Here is a 14,940-nt window from a genome sequence, read left to right as displayed (position 1 = left end):
CACACACACACACACACACACACACACACACACACACACACACACACACACTCAGTGAGTGAATTATTCAATTAATTCACACATGAAAACTTGGGATAGTATGAGGACAACTAATGTGTCAGCCTCTGGTAGAAAACATACATAAACTTGTAGCCCCAGTCATGTAAGGTCATCTCTTTGATAAGCACAATGAAAGCAAGAGGTGCTACGTCACCCCTTCTTAGCTTTCACAGCCCTTGGGGTCTCGCATGAGTTTTCAAGAGTGAGGATTGTATGTGTGTTTGCGTGTGTGTGTATGACACTAACCATTGCTCATAAAGCCAGACCACCGGGCTAGCAAGTGTAAACTGTGCTCTCAGAAGCCTTTTGCAGTTGGGAGTTTTGACACACTCAATGTTTGTTTGTCGAGTCAGCCAAGCTGACAGGGGGCTGGTTGAATCTATCCAAAGGCATGCTCTTTATTCAGCTTCAGGGGCGATGTGGAAAGAATACTGCATGGTTCACCAATTGTGGTGTATGAGTAGTCTGTTATTTTTAGGAGTTGTGACCAGACAAATTCAGTATACCAACAGCGTGGTACCCTGTCAAGCATAATATTTAACATCAGGATGTGGGCCCCCGCTGTCACTTTGGGTCAGGAGGTATGTTCTTATGAAAGGGATGAGCTTGCAAGATTAACTGTGTCCTTTCAATAGGATATTTTGTAAGTAAAATAATTACTGTATATAGACTTTTTACAGGCTCTGCTGACATTGAATATTTTCCTTATGAAACCAGAATTTTGGCATGTTCATTTCACTTCACGGGAATTTCCTATTGCACATGCCCCCTCCTGGGAGGTCTGACTGCAGAGAAAGGGGTTCAAGGTGTTACTCTGGATGCCTTCGATCAGTGTTGAAGGGAAAATGGCTAATTCTCTAATGACCTTGCTTTTGTCAGTAACAGAACCAAATAAGGCATTCTCATTCTACATGACCCGTTATTGACATAGATGCTAGTTTTTACCAGCATACCTCTATATTGTCTGCATTTTCTGTTCTGATAGTCCACTACAAGCAAAGGAGTGGCATTATACACATGTTTGCTGCGGAGAATTCTAAAGCATGTTGACAGCTGGTGTTGGGTAATGCACCATAAAAGATCGCAATTTGCCAATAAAAGGAAAGGAGACCGCAAACAAAAGATGCAGTTGGCCAAGCACTCAAAAAATGCTTTTCAAGGAAACACACAATGCTGTGTAGTGTGAAAAATGCAATGAAGCCATGTGTCTTTTTAACAGAAATATACTTTGCATGGCAATTTAAATATTCTTGTCTCATTAATGTCCATATATTGCTCTTATCTAAACAATTTGTTTGAAAATATTGCAGTTAAATATGAAAGACGCATTGAAATTCAGCTGCTCATAACGTGATTCATTACTTTTTTACATTTTCAACGTATGTATAATATTTCATCAAAGAAACCATAAATGAAAAAATATGTATATGTAATTTTATTTATATATATAAATATTTACATCCTTTTTCCTAAAGGAGTTGCTGACCTCAGGTTTCCATCTCAACACTAGTACTGTGGAGATTTCCTGTAAATTATATTTTTTTGTTTGTCCAATTTGGCACAATCTTCTTTGACTCCAGGCAGTAATTTGCACTACGGCTTGATTAAAGTCAGAGGTAAATATAAGTGATAACAAAGTTGTCATAGAAATGACACAGCCAGCAGAAATGGCACACCAATTTACATAATCAACAATGGGTGACATCACATATAACACAGGAAGCACACAATCCCCTCACGGGGCCTCGAGAACAATACACATACATAGCTTAATTATATTCATTGTCGGTGTACTAATATTCTTCTGAGACAAATATTTATTGGAACATTCTCGGGGTGATCATTAAATCATAGAAACACATGCACCCATGCAGGCACACGCATAGGCAAAGACACATCAGCCGGCTTCTGGGGATGCGCCCAAGAATGGAGACACCCCTCCATTATCTGGTCCTGATTAAATAAGCCATAAACAAACGTTGTGTGAAGTCCATAACAGCGACCTCACTCAGACAGAATAAACACTCAGCAATGGAGAGAGAACATGTTTAAAAATAAAGACGCACAGTGGTGAGTCATGGTGAAAGGTTGAATGCAGCTCATTTCTGCTGTGCTCTCCAACAAGCTCATTGGGAAGCCGGAGAGAGAAATACATTTCTGCTGTGCAGGCCAAGGCCTCCGCTGACAACTTGACGTATCGTTGGAAGGCGCTGCGCCATGGCTTGTTTTTAAAATCAAATAACAGCTGTGGCTTTTTTAAACCATGATAATTATGATTGATGACTACCACATGTGCATTGTGTCGGCTGGCGCTGTGAGGTGCAGATATTTTCAGCCCAAATAAACGGCCGCAGAAGAAATTAGAAAGAGAGCGCTTAAAGATTTCGCAGTCTTTTGGAGTGTGGCGTAGGGGGGTTTCACAATTAGATTTGGGGTTTCAGTGTCCCCATTTTATTGGCAGAGGGGAGGGTGTGTGTGTGTGTGTGTGTGTGTGTGTGTGTGTGTGTGTGTGTGTGTGTGTGTGTGTGTGTGTGTCAGTATCTCTGTGTGCAATATTTCTTCCATTTTTAGGTGACTGCGGTGTGTGTGGTAACATGTCTGTCGCTCATTTTCACACCCCTATTGTTATGCAGTGAGCCGGCAGATGTGGTGGGTACAGTCCATGGTCGCTTTCACCACACACGGTGCATGGGAACAGATTGCTGTGAGGGAAATGATGGACGTTCATGTGGTTCCCTTTCTTTCTTTTTCATAAGAGATTTCAGTAGGGAACCATTTTTCCTTATCTTGGCCATCACAGAGTCAAGAAAGCAGTCTGATATTGCTCGCAGGACAACACATCTTTCAATCACCACAGACATACAGGCTATCTCCTCCCTTCAGATCTCCGTCTGCTGCTGAATGACGAACTAAAGACTCCTTAGCAATATTAGGAGAAGAGGATGCAGACATGGAGACCCATCCCTCAACAAACACACTCCCAAATGTGCCTCTTAAATGTTCTTTTTATCCCCCTCCACTCTGAACCCGAGAATGACTGACAAAGCCCCCACTGATCTCTTTCTGTTTCCCTGGAGAAGAATTACATTTTCATGTGCCTGCATGTAATTGTGTGTGTTCAAGCACAGTAGCATGTGTAACATTGTGGCCAATATTGCAGCAATTGAAGGAGTAAAGAAAACATTGGCATTTTTCCTTTCCTGTTTCCTCCATCGCTCCATGATTTGCAGATACATAATGTGCTCAAACTGATTTTATTCTTCTTTCTTCAAAGTGTGTGTGTGTGTGTGTGTGTGTGTGTGTGTGTGTGTGTGTGTGTGTGTGTGTGTGTGTGTGTGTGTGTGTGTGTGTGTGTGTGTGTGTGTGTGTGTGTGTGTGTGTGTGTGTGTGTGTATAAGAGAGGAGGAAAGTTTGGCATGGGAAGAAAGCTAAAGTTCTTGATATTTGACTGTTTTATGTTGTGATTGATAGAGTACCCAAGGCAAGGAGTTTTTCTAAAAGGTGGAATGGAAGCATGAAGACGCAGAGCTACATTTCCATTCATCAGCCTTGGCCCTTTCTCTCCTATTCTCTTATGCCACTCTACCTCTCCCCATCGATGTTTCAAATTTCAACTGTAGCATGGGGTTACACAGTCCGGTAGTTGAAATAATGTAATTTATCATATTTCCCTCTTCACCGTCAAAAGAACTACTGACGTATCTTATCGGCTGTGTGATCAAAGGCAGTGTGGGTGTGAATGTTCCCCTAGCTCCATTGTAGCCACATTTAAACTGGAACCTTTTCTGACAAGAGTTGGTTGATTTCGCTCAAAACAACTGGCCACATCATATGAAAAAAACACCCTTATTTATGTTACCAGACTCCAAACACCCGCAGGCACTCCAGGCTTTTGTGAGGTTGGATGATGGACCACCCTAGTGAGTGAATATACCCTCACAGCAGGACAGATGCCATCAGCAGTCAGGTGTCCCTTTCTACCGTCACTGGTGAAATGTGTCTGTCAGACAAAGCTGTCTGGGAGCAAGCTGAGGGGAGATTGCTTGATACATTTTACTTTTGATAATACCACTGTCTCGAAGGTGAAACTAAATAAACTTGTATGGAGAGTTTCTGGCATGTTGCTCAAGCATAACATTGCAGGTACAGTACATAACAATGCAGCACAAGCATGTAAACAAAAAGCCTTACATTGTTGCCCTTGAGAAGGATGTTTTCAATGATGCTCTCTCACACACACACACACACACACACACACACACACACACACACATCACTTCGCAAGAGCCAAACCCTGAGGCATTCCCTCTCACTTCCTTCCCTGCTCCCTTTCTCTCTTTCTCGTCTCCCTGCCAAACCCTTTCTAACTCGCTCAGGTGGAGACTCTCAGCAAACAAACAGCCAATAATGGCGGTAAGCTCTGCACCTTTGAAGGCGGCTTATCTTTGAGGAACATTAGAGTAATAGATCTTTAGTGGAAATCAACAACCAGAGCCTTGCCCAGAGGGTAGGAGTTCTGCATTAGCGGTGCTAGAGCCACACCTTGGCTGTCTTTTACTGTAACTATGACAGTAATGTCTTCAGTCAGATTCAGCCAGTCTGATCCTCTCTGCTTAGTGTTTTGAAACAGTTAAGGCCGTGATGAAAGAGGATCTTTTATTCCACACAATGCAACTGGTAGTCAATGCTAGGGCGCCGCCTTAAAGAGGGCCTAAATGGTTGTGTTAGTGTGTGTGACAGAGAGTAGAGTATGTGTGTACTGTGCGTAAGGGTGAGGTCTAAGTGTGTTAGCTTTTTTCTATCTGAATAGACTGACTGCTTTGGCATTTAGTTTCTCTCATGGTCACACATGAGCTTGCACACAAACACACACACAGGCATGCACACACACACACACACACACACACACACACACACACACACACACACACACACACACACACACACAAAGAGTCAGGAAGAAGGGTACAATGCTGTCCTCCCCTCCTCCTTCCTCTAAAGATGCTTTTTTTTTCAGACTTCCTGGGAGGGGTACACTGCCCTTTGTGTCCAAAGGCACTCTCTCTTTATCTTTCCCTCTCTTATTCTCTCTTTCTCTCATTCACTGGGCACAAAGAGCGAGGGAGAGGGCGAGGAGAAGTCTTTCACCTGGACAAGGAGGGCCACGGGGAGGACTGGGCTACAAAAGAGCAGGGAAACAGAGAGAGAGGGAGGAAGGAAGAGAATAGAAGAGATAAGGAAACTGAAAAGGGAGATGCGTCTGTGTTTTTGTGTTCCCATGTTTTGTGCTGTTTTCCGCTCGCTGTGGTTTAGGGGAGACTGACAGGCGGATGTCTGGGTGGAGCGAGCGGCTGTTTAGTCTATGGCCATGTCATGGGAAGCATATTCATGCCCTCTGGGACTTCTTCATCCCCTGGTATACCGCACACACGTGTGCACACACACGTGTGCACACACACACTGTATGTCCGCTTCTTGTCCTCCCACACACACCCTGTCATGAGACGGAGAGGGGAGGGTGAAAGGTCAAGCACTTCAGTAATGGAACAGGAAGTGTTGGAACAGTCGGCACTACACAACATACAACTGCCTCCAACATGTGGACAAGACTGACAGGCAGCTGTTGTGGGTAAGACATAGCTTTGGAAAGCAGAAAGCATTCATACGTAGCCGTCCCCATAGTTCACTAATCTGTTTTTTTGGCTTTCATATATGATCGTACATGACGTGCAGGAAAGCATATTTTTGTTTCATCCTCAATCGAAGATAATGGTTATTCCACACAATGAAATCTTTCAATATCACAGGACTTGTCTCTGAAATGTGTTGGAAAAGGGTTACAAATTTCACCACTTTTCCACACATCCTGGAAAGGTTTCTCTTATGCTGCGTTCACACCGGATGCGATGCGATGTTTTGGGGGCGGCGCGATTACATGTAAAGGCCCTGACACACCAAGCAGTCACCAGAGAACTCGCCGACGCCGACTGTTGCGTCGCCGTGTTCTCCTGCGTCTTGGCCATGTGTCGCACTGGAACACACCGCAAAGACTTCAGCCAAGCACGTACGAACTGCGCATGCGTGAGTGGCAATAACTCTCCTTACCAGCAGGTGGCGGTAGTGTGTATTCGTCATTCAAAAGAGGCAACAACCGGAAGACAGAGAAGAAGAACAGACTGCGTGATCTAAACAAACAACAAATAGCGTGTGCATTCCATTTTCACTCTCGTCCATCGAAAACATGTTTTGTGCGGTACTGGAGCTATCAGCCATTGGAGTGCTGCTTGTGGAAGACATTCTCAAGCAACCGTTTAGCTTCTCATGCACTGATTCGCTAGCTGAACGTGGCGCATTCTCGCGGAAGCCAATCAGCGGTGAGGATCTCAGCCTGCCGTTACTGACGTTCAACCAGAAAACATCAGCCATTAGCTGTTAGCAGTTAGCACACAGAGATCACAGCTCCTCATATCTGTTCAGAAACTGTACAAAAGTTAAACAAGAACAAACCACAGACTGTCTGTGTCATGGTGAATACAGTCGCTGGTTTATTTAATGTCTGTAGGCCGTTGTTATGAGTGTGGAGTGAGCATATACAACGTTAGCTTAGCCTGGTCGACCCAATCTCCATTCAGAAAACAAGCATTCTAAAAGGTTTTTCGCCTGCCGTCTGTCTGCAGACTTGTCAAAGCATTAATTCATGGTTTTTACTAACCGGTATCAGTATGTTGTTACGTCGTCATCATTTAGAAACGTGTATTACAATTTAATCACGGTAAAATATGTTCATTTTGTTGTAGTTGTAGCTCCCTGTAGCGCGTCTTGTTTGAATGATGCGAGTAAACACAGCTGGCAGGCGCGGTGAAACTCGAGCGTCTAGAGCGAAGCGAATATTCGCATCGCATCCGGTGTGAAGGTGTGAACGCACAATTAGACTAGAGCGATGCGATAGGAGCGATTAGAGCAAAGCGAATATTCGCATTGCGTCCGTTGTGAACGCAGCATTACAGAGGTTTCCTTTCCTGCATGCAGATTCTCAGCAGTGGATACAACAGTAAATGAAACCCAATGAGTATTAGTGTCAGGCTCCATTATAACTTCATTTGTTTGAATGGCAGAAACAGGAAGACTCTGGAGCTAGTTAGAAGACTGCTCAAATCCACTCCTGGCTGGCACACTCCTATTTTACAGATCTATGAACAGCTCATCTGCTCCATATATTCAGCAGTAGCAACGGATAGCATCTAGATATGAACTTAGATCAGGACTTGATGACATCTTACCCCCATACCAATGAGTACATGTGGCTGCTGTTGGTTTAAAGAGATTTTGTTTGGCCTCTTGCCATGCATGTAAAAAGTCCAGATTTCCTCTTTGGTCCTACTCAGACATGAAATAGAGACGTGAGTAAGTCTGGCTGCAGTTGCAGAGACTCTGCAGTGGAAGAATTCCCTCCAGCCTCCCTTTACGGCAGATGGAAAATACACCTGTAAGTTCAGTCTTAGTAAGAATTAAACTATTATGCCATAGTGACCCGACTGCTGTTTCTGCATTCAGGTCAGCTTACTTAACTAAATTAAGAGTCCATAAGTAATCTCTTTTCTCTCCCTACTTCATTTGTCTCTCTACCTTCTCTTTCTACATCCCTTTTTCCACCTGCGCAGTATCCCCATTTGGCTATGGCATGTGATGTTTGTGGCCTGAGGTGTGTGCACATGTGTGCAACATTTAAGTGTGTCTGTGATTGCTTCTTTGTTCCCTTTAGCTAACTCCCGCCCCAGTGGCCCATTCTCCTGATCTAATCTCTACTACCATCAGCACAGCTCTGTGGGACGCTTTGATGCTGCTCAGGGGGATTGGCTAGGGCATTAACCATCATTAAGTCAGTATGTGCATCTGAGGGTGTCTGCAAGTAAGCATGTGTGTTCGTACTTTCATGTTTGTGCAACCGTGTGTGTGTGTGTGTGTGTGTGTGTGTGTGTGTGTGTGTGTGTGTGTGTGTGTGTGTGTGTGTGTGTGTGTGTGTGTGTGTGTGTGTGTGTGTGTGTGTGTGTGTGTGTGGTGTGTGTGTGTGTGTGTGTGTGTGTGTGTGTGTGTGTGTGTGTGTGTGTGTGTGTGTGTGTGTGTGTGTGTGTGTGTGTGTGTGTGTGTGTGTGTGTGTGTGTGTTTATTGTTGGAAAGGGCATTAAGTATCATTAGCTCTTACTAGTCATCACCTGCACACTGCCAGCCCAACATGAGCCACTTTAGTCAGCAAGCCTGGCCAGCGATCACACAGATAGGCAGACAGAGACAGAATGAGCATGTACAGGTACGGGGGGGAACTCTGAGAGCCATGTCCCACACGCACCGCTTTTGTCAATATTCTTCTTTATGTCTGGAGATCACTATTTTTTCGTTTTAGTCTTCACTTTCTATTCCAGATATTTCACAAAAGTATGCAACTTATAGCACCAGAGCTAAGTGTTTGACAGCATTAGGGGGGAAAAGGACAAACTTAACAAGCCAAACTCCATCTTCTTGCAGCAAGAAACAAAACTTTAGGAGTGACAACCAATCTGCTCCTTTAAAGAAAAATGATAAATATATAAACATGTATGTGCTATCCTACTTTAGACATATACACAAATGACAATTCGCAAAGTCACAGGTCATGAATGCACATGTGTATATGTATGTACACGCACTAGAGCAGTTAGGGACATTTGTCGTGGCCTGGCCCAGAACTACACAATGCCTTCTCTGTAGTGGAGAAGAGAGGGCTAGTGCACTTGCACAGATTCATGCACACACTCACACACAAACATTCCCATGGATTCCCAGGGTTGGAAAGGGGCTGAATAGGAATCTGGGCCATGCAGGCATTCTGAATCCTCTCAGTCAGAAGCAGCCCTTCACCCCTCAACCACGCGTCACACGGAGCACATTCCTAGGCCCCGTGTCATACTTGCGTCACACTGCTATCACACGAAATTGACAGATTTACATATTCAGTCACTTGGCACAGGCCTGACCTCAACAAATACCAACCACAGTTGTGTTCAATCCACATGCAGGCTCCTGTGCATACACTAAAAAGACATTTATTTTCCTGATCTTCACCTCCTCCACCCTAGTTCTCCTTAAGATCTTGTGTCGTGATTGCTTTCTACTTATTTATAAAGGACAGGATATGGAGCGGTAGAGCACACTATGGCCTCTGTGTCTTCCCTGCCTGCCGCTCCCGTAGGAATTGTCATTGTTTCCATTGTTGTCCTCTACCTGCCTACCTGCCTACCTGCCGTCTGTCCCTGAGCGACATTTAAAAGCCTCCCAGGTTGCTCTCAGGAAACCACAAACCGCTGCACTATCCAACGCTAACTGCCTATCCCTTCTCTTCAACACCCTTTTGGCATAAATATCACTTTTGTAGCAAGGCAAAGCGGCTTTTCTGCTGGTGTTCACCGCTCGGTCCTCAGGGACTCTAGGAGAGAGACGAGCAATTGACACTTTAAGGTGAACACTTGCAGGAAAGAATAAGAAATAAAGGAAGGAATGTAAAAGGCAAATGCTTGCAGAAAAAAATCCCCTTTATGATACTTTACAGGTAAAAATATCATCTATAATGACATACCGTATGTCACTGTTGTCTTTCTAACGCTTGTAACTCTGTTCCCCAACTCTGATCACAGCTGGTAGTTTGCTGGCCTGTATCCAGAGCACCTCCTCCCCCAACCAACACAACCACACACACACACACACACACACACACACACACACACACACACATACACACACACACCTTGAAAACATTTACCATTTGGCTTGGGTACACACCCTTTACTTTTATCACTTTGCTGCCCTGAGGTATAAGCATTCATTTAGATTCTGCAAGAGGCCCATTGCACATCAGTGATCATATATTTAGACTTAGCCATGCATCACCAGCTTCAACATCTGCTTGAAACACTTTAGAAAGTTCACTTTATTTTCCAAGCCTTCAACACACACACACACACACACACACACACACACACACACACACACATACATAGTTGGGCAGAATGTATTCGTGTTTTTATCTAAAGCAGGAGGCTAGAGGACACAGGTGGGGAAAGGAGAATGGGGGGGGGCAGACAAAGGGGGAGGGGGATGTAGTTGAGGCAGGGGGGCTAACATAGACGTCTGGAGCCAGGACACTGATGCTGTAGCTGATAGCTGCTGCTCTCTGCCATTCTTATTTTTTGTTCATGTTTTCCTACTAAATCCTCCTCACTCCATTCTTTCATTTTCTCTCTCTTTCTCTCTCCCCCCCTCTCTCCCTCTCTTTCTCTCTTTCAATTAGACATGATGTTTACAGTGTGACCCCCGGTCGCTCCTGATAGGAATCATGCCATCAACATAATGGCTAAATGACACGCACACCACTGTTACAGACACAGCCACCATACAGGGGAAGGGTGTTTGTGTGTATACAGTGTGGTTGTGTGTTTGCTTAACCTATACTGAATTCATAATTTTCCAGCACAGATTTTTTTGTCACCAATTTGTAATTCTCACCTTTCTCCTCATCGGTTTTCACCCCTTTTCTTCATTATCCTTCTCTAATTTGTTTACACTCTTGCTTCACCTCCACTTGCTTGAAGGGGAAAAAAACTCAGCAGTCTGGGTGGTCTTTGCGCATACACACAAACGCACTTCTTGGTTTTCCTCAGTCTGGTAATACGCTAGCTGTGGTTTCCTGGCCTCGGCCAAAACACCGTTAGAAGTTCACCACACTCACCGCTACCACAAAGCATCACCTAATCGCTGCTCAACTCCAGTCCCAGACCAGACCCAGACCCAGACACTCTTTTCCTCTTAAAAACACATGCACTCACTGATGACCACTGAAGGAAGTGTGAGATGTGTGAACATAACACCTGACAAGCTTAGAAACAGCCTATGTACAGGATATTACACCAGCCAGGTTATGAGCACATCAATTATCTCCAACATGATTACCAGCTGCGGCAGCATGGCTGAAATAGTTTTTGGACTTTGTGATTCTGTGTGTCATCATGGCAAAATGTGGTCCTTGAGACACCTACTAGCGAGAACTACCACAGTTCTTTGCCAGGTGTTTATATGTCGGTCTGAGGACAGATTTTGAGACTGTTATAGCGTCCTCGACGTGCAAGATGCAGACACAAAACTTTACAGATGTGTAATTGAGAGCAAAATGAAGTTGGAAAATGGGTGTGGTCCAATTGAGCGCACCGGAAGTAGTGGTGTAGGACGCCCTTGGCATGCTGGTGTGTGCTCTAGTTAAATAAAAAGGTTTTGCCTCCAATCCCTGCTGGCATACTGGACGCAGGGTTCTCATTCATCACATAGGCCTATTAACACACATGCACACTCAACCTGGCAGACACACACCCTTGGGCACTGTTTTTCCTCTCTAATCTGATATCAAAGAGAAGGTCTTTCAAAGCGTCTCAAATGACAGCTCATTTCATGTGTTGCCCACGGAAACGATTATTGTCATAAATCTCTACCTGCTCTGCTCTGAGTTGCTCGGAGCACCTTTGCCTCTGAATAGTTAAATTCCTTTGCAAAGTCAACCTGTGTTTGCTTCAGAGTTGCAATACAACTGTTTTTCGTTGATTAGTATTCCATCATGCCTGTTTGCAATGGGGTCATCCAAATGTGCAAAAAGAAACTAGGAAATAGAGTGAATCATGCATCGCCTGGATTGCCCTCACGGCCACTATAGCAGTTGTGCTCACTTTGAAGAGCTCTCCAATGACACGGGTGAATGATGTCATATACTTTCACAGCGTTGTGTGGATGTGGTTTGTAATGTGGACAGTTCCCAAGCAAATCCCTGTGACCTCGGCAGCCTACAGTATGTGCTTGGAGGCTGATCTCTTCCACAGATCCTGGTGGGGTTTGGACAGGCTCTGCGCTATTGTAACCTTTTATACTTCAGCACGAAATGAGAAACTGTACTCTGCTGTGCTGGGTTTCTGGTTACTCTCTCTCTCTCTCTCTCTCTGTGTGTGTGTGTGTGTGTGTGTGTGTGTGTGTGTGTGTGTGTGTGTGTGTGTGTGTGTGTGTGTGTGTGTGTGTGTGTGTGTGTGTGTGTGTGTGTGTGTGTGTGTGTGTGGTGTGTGTGTGTGTGTGTGTGTGTGTGTGTGTGTGTGTGTGTGTGTGTGTGTGTGTGTGTGTGTGTGTGTGTGTGTGTGTGTGTGTGTGTGTGTGTGTGTGTGTGTGTGTGTGTGTGTGTGTGTGTGTGTGGTTTGAAGGGGAGGTTGTTTGTTTGTGTTTGATGATTTTTATCAGCAAGGCAAAAGAGAAATCTGTGATTCTCTTATCTTAATTAGTTGCGGCATCTCTCCTGCTGTCCCACATTCCCTTCTTCTCCGCTATGTGTGTGTGTCAGTGTGTGTGTAGGAGTGTGCGGTTGGTCTCTGAGTTTATTTATCTTATTCTAAATCGGCCCTCAAACTCACTAATTGGTCCGGTTCCACTGTTAGGTAATGAGGGGAAATGAGCAATTACTCTTGTGTTTGTAGGGAATGAGTGTGTGTGTGTGTATATCTCTGATTTTGTGTGTGTGTTTGAGGGGGGGGGGCAGTTAAGAGCAGTGTAGACTTGCACATAGGGAGATCATAGCTTGTTATTTTAGAGGGAGTTGCTTTATACTCTCCCTCTCAGACTTATCCATCCCTCTATGCTATTACATGTGAGTGTGAAAATTAGTGTTTGATGTTCTTAAAGGGAGTGACTCCTCGATGGAGTTATCAACTGTATTTCACCTCCATAGACTACATCATTCAAGACGTCTTCAAGAAGTCTTTAATGTCTCTTTTAGAGTTGTTTGCTACATAATCTGTTGATCTTTCCTCCCACATTTTAAATCATGCCCTTCTATAGTATTACTTGTAAAGCCCCCAGTGCGCAACTGCTATATCATACACTATTTCCTGGATTTGACTTCTATCCATTCAATATCAGTAATAAAAGTGTTTTCCTCAAAATATCAGTTTTTTTAAACCACAGCAGGGTGGTGTTAGGTTGGTGGTCTTTTACAGAATATATTACTCATTGAAAATCCTGGGGGTGAGTTGGGCTTAATTCCTGCAGCTCATTATGTTAACAATTTTGATGAGGAACAAAAATAATCATGTTTCTAATTGTATTAGAAGTATGTGCCCCTTCCCTTTCCAGAATGCAAGCGTGTGCTCACAAATCATATGTACTGGTCAAAGATCTAAATTGAAGTATCACCAAAGAGTCTATTTTGTCAGCTTAACCAGAAAAATAATATACAGAATTAGGGCTGAACGATTAATCGATTTTAAATCGAATTCGCGATTTTAAATGATGCAATTATCAAATCGCAAAGCCTGTGATTTTTTTTGTGTGTCAGTCATCCACACCAATCAAAAATGCTGTGCTCCACATGTACCAGTCATTGTTAACCAATCAGAAGTGGCCCATGATAGAAGGTGATAGACAGATTGATCCAATCCCCTGCCAAGTGCTTTTGAAATACTTTTCCAAATGGCTTCCAATGGAGCTTTCCTAGATGGTTTGGTGAAACAAACCATCTGAGTCAGGTTAGTAATGCTCCATCACATGTTCTACATCTATTACAGGGTGAATCTTAAACTGAAGCTTGACTTTAAAACAACCCAACGGAAGTTTCATGTAAGTTTAGTTCTTTCACTCGTAGCTCGGGCTGCTAGAGACGGGAGCACGTTGATACGACCTTCCTAGCCGGAGATATGGCCACATTTTACAATAAACTTCCGTTGGGTCGTGCAGCCCTATACAGAATAAACTTATTTTTCCCCAATCATTTCTATCTTCATTTGGTATCAAACAACAGTGAAATGAAGATTAGTGACATAAAACCGGTCATTAAACTTCACACACATTTAGACATCTGTATTCAAACACTTCCTCTTTCACATACACAAACACATCCTTGTGTCATGTGCTTCCAGCTTTCGCACACACACTTGCACACACTCTCAAGCTGGGTCTCCAGTTGGCGCTCAGAAACCTGATACTGAAAGAAGTGGTCCAGTTATGTTGCCATAGTGGTCACCACAGACATGTTCCCTGTTGGCCCTGTCCGTTTTGTTATGTACATGAGAGCTCTGCTGCTGGTCACACATCTAAGCAACTGTTACCTTCTGCTCTTTTTTAAAAAGAGGTTACTCAGCTTGGCTATCTTTTTTTCAATTACAAATGGATGATCAAGACTAGCTGTTGGGACTCACACTTTCATTTCTCATGTAAAACCAATCATCATAAATGAGGGATGAGATACAAAGTGGAAAAACATGAAAGGGATGATTGGGGTCAAGGAAATGTTCAGGACAAAGTGCAAGGCCAGGAGATGCAACGTTTCAAGATGACACACCATAGGCTGTGCCCAACATTAACATGTGGTACTCACAGGTAAGTGGTGAGAGGGCTGAGGTTGGTCGGAACAGAAGCTAGTCCCAACTCTGAGCAGTCCACCATGACGAAGATCCCATCTTCCTCACACTGGCACGGAGACGGGCACAGCGGTGCCGCCGGCCCCTGTCTGTCCTGGGCCCGTCCGTACCCCCAAACTCCAGGGGCGGACCCCAAAACTCCACCAGCTACGCAGAGAATCAGGAGCACAGAAAGCATGTCTAACTATCCACCTGTCTGCAACTACACCTGTAGATGTGTCTGTCCTACTCTCTTTCGTCCTCTGATGGTGAAAGATGCAGCTTTGATGAAGTGAGGATGATCCAAAGTCTCTTTCCTTTTTCAATAGTCCTGGCTCTTTGCTGCCTTTTTCTCCTGAGCAGGTTATCCTCACTAAAAGTCTGTCCCTGTCACAAGTTCTATCTCCTCATTTCTCTTTATCCTTCTGTC

The 14,940-nt window shown here is 44.1% G+C and overlaps 1 protein-coding gene across 1 annotated transcript in view; it reads right to left on the bottom strand.

The window, feature by feature from the left end:
• Nucleotides 1-14,727, bottom strand: part of LOC117450107 (leucine-rich repeat-containing G-protein coupled receptor 6) — a 38,458-nt gene extending 23,731 nt beyond the window's left edge. The window contains exon 1 of the mRNA XM_034088142.1: nucleotides 14,489-14,727. Coding sequence (XP_033944033.1) covers nucleotides 14,489-14,709 — 221 coding nt within the window. The 5' untranslated portion in view covers nucleotides 14,710-14,727. The remainder of the gene's footprint in view (nucleotides 1-14,488) is intronic.
• Nucleotides 14,728-14,940: the final 213 nt, after the last annotated feature.

The sequence above is a fragment of the Pseudochaenichthys georgianus genome, chromosome 7 (assembly GCF_902827115.2).
Source record: "Pseudochaenichthys georgianus chromosome 7, fPseGeo1.2, whole genome shotgun sequence".
NCBI classification, from domain to species: Eukaryota; Metazoa; Chordata; class Actinopteri; order Perciformes; family Channichthyidae; genus Pseudochaenichthys; species Pseudochaenichthys georgianus.
This window is presented reverse-complemented; position numbering and strand designations above follow the sequence as displayed.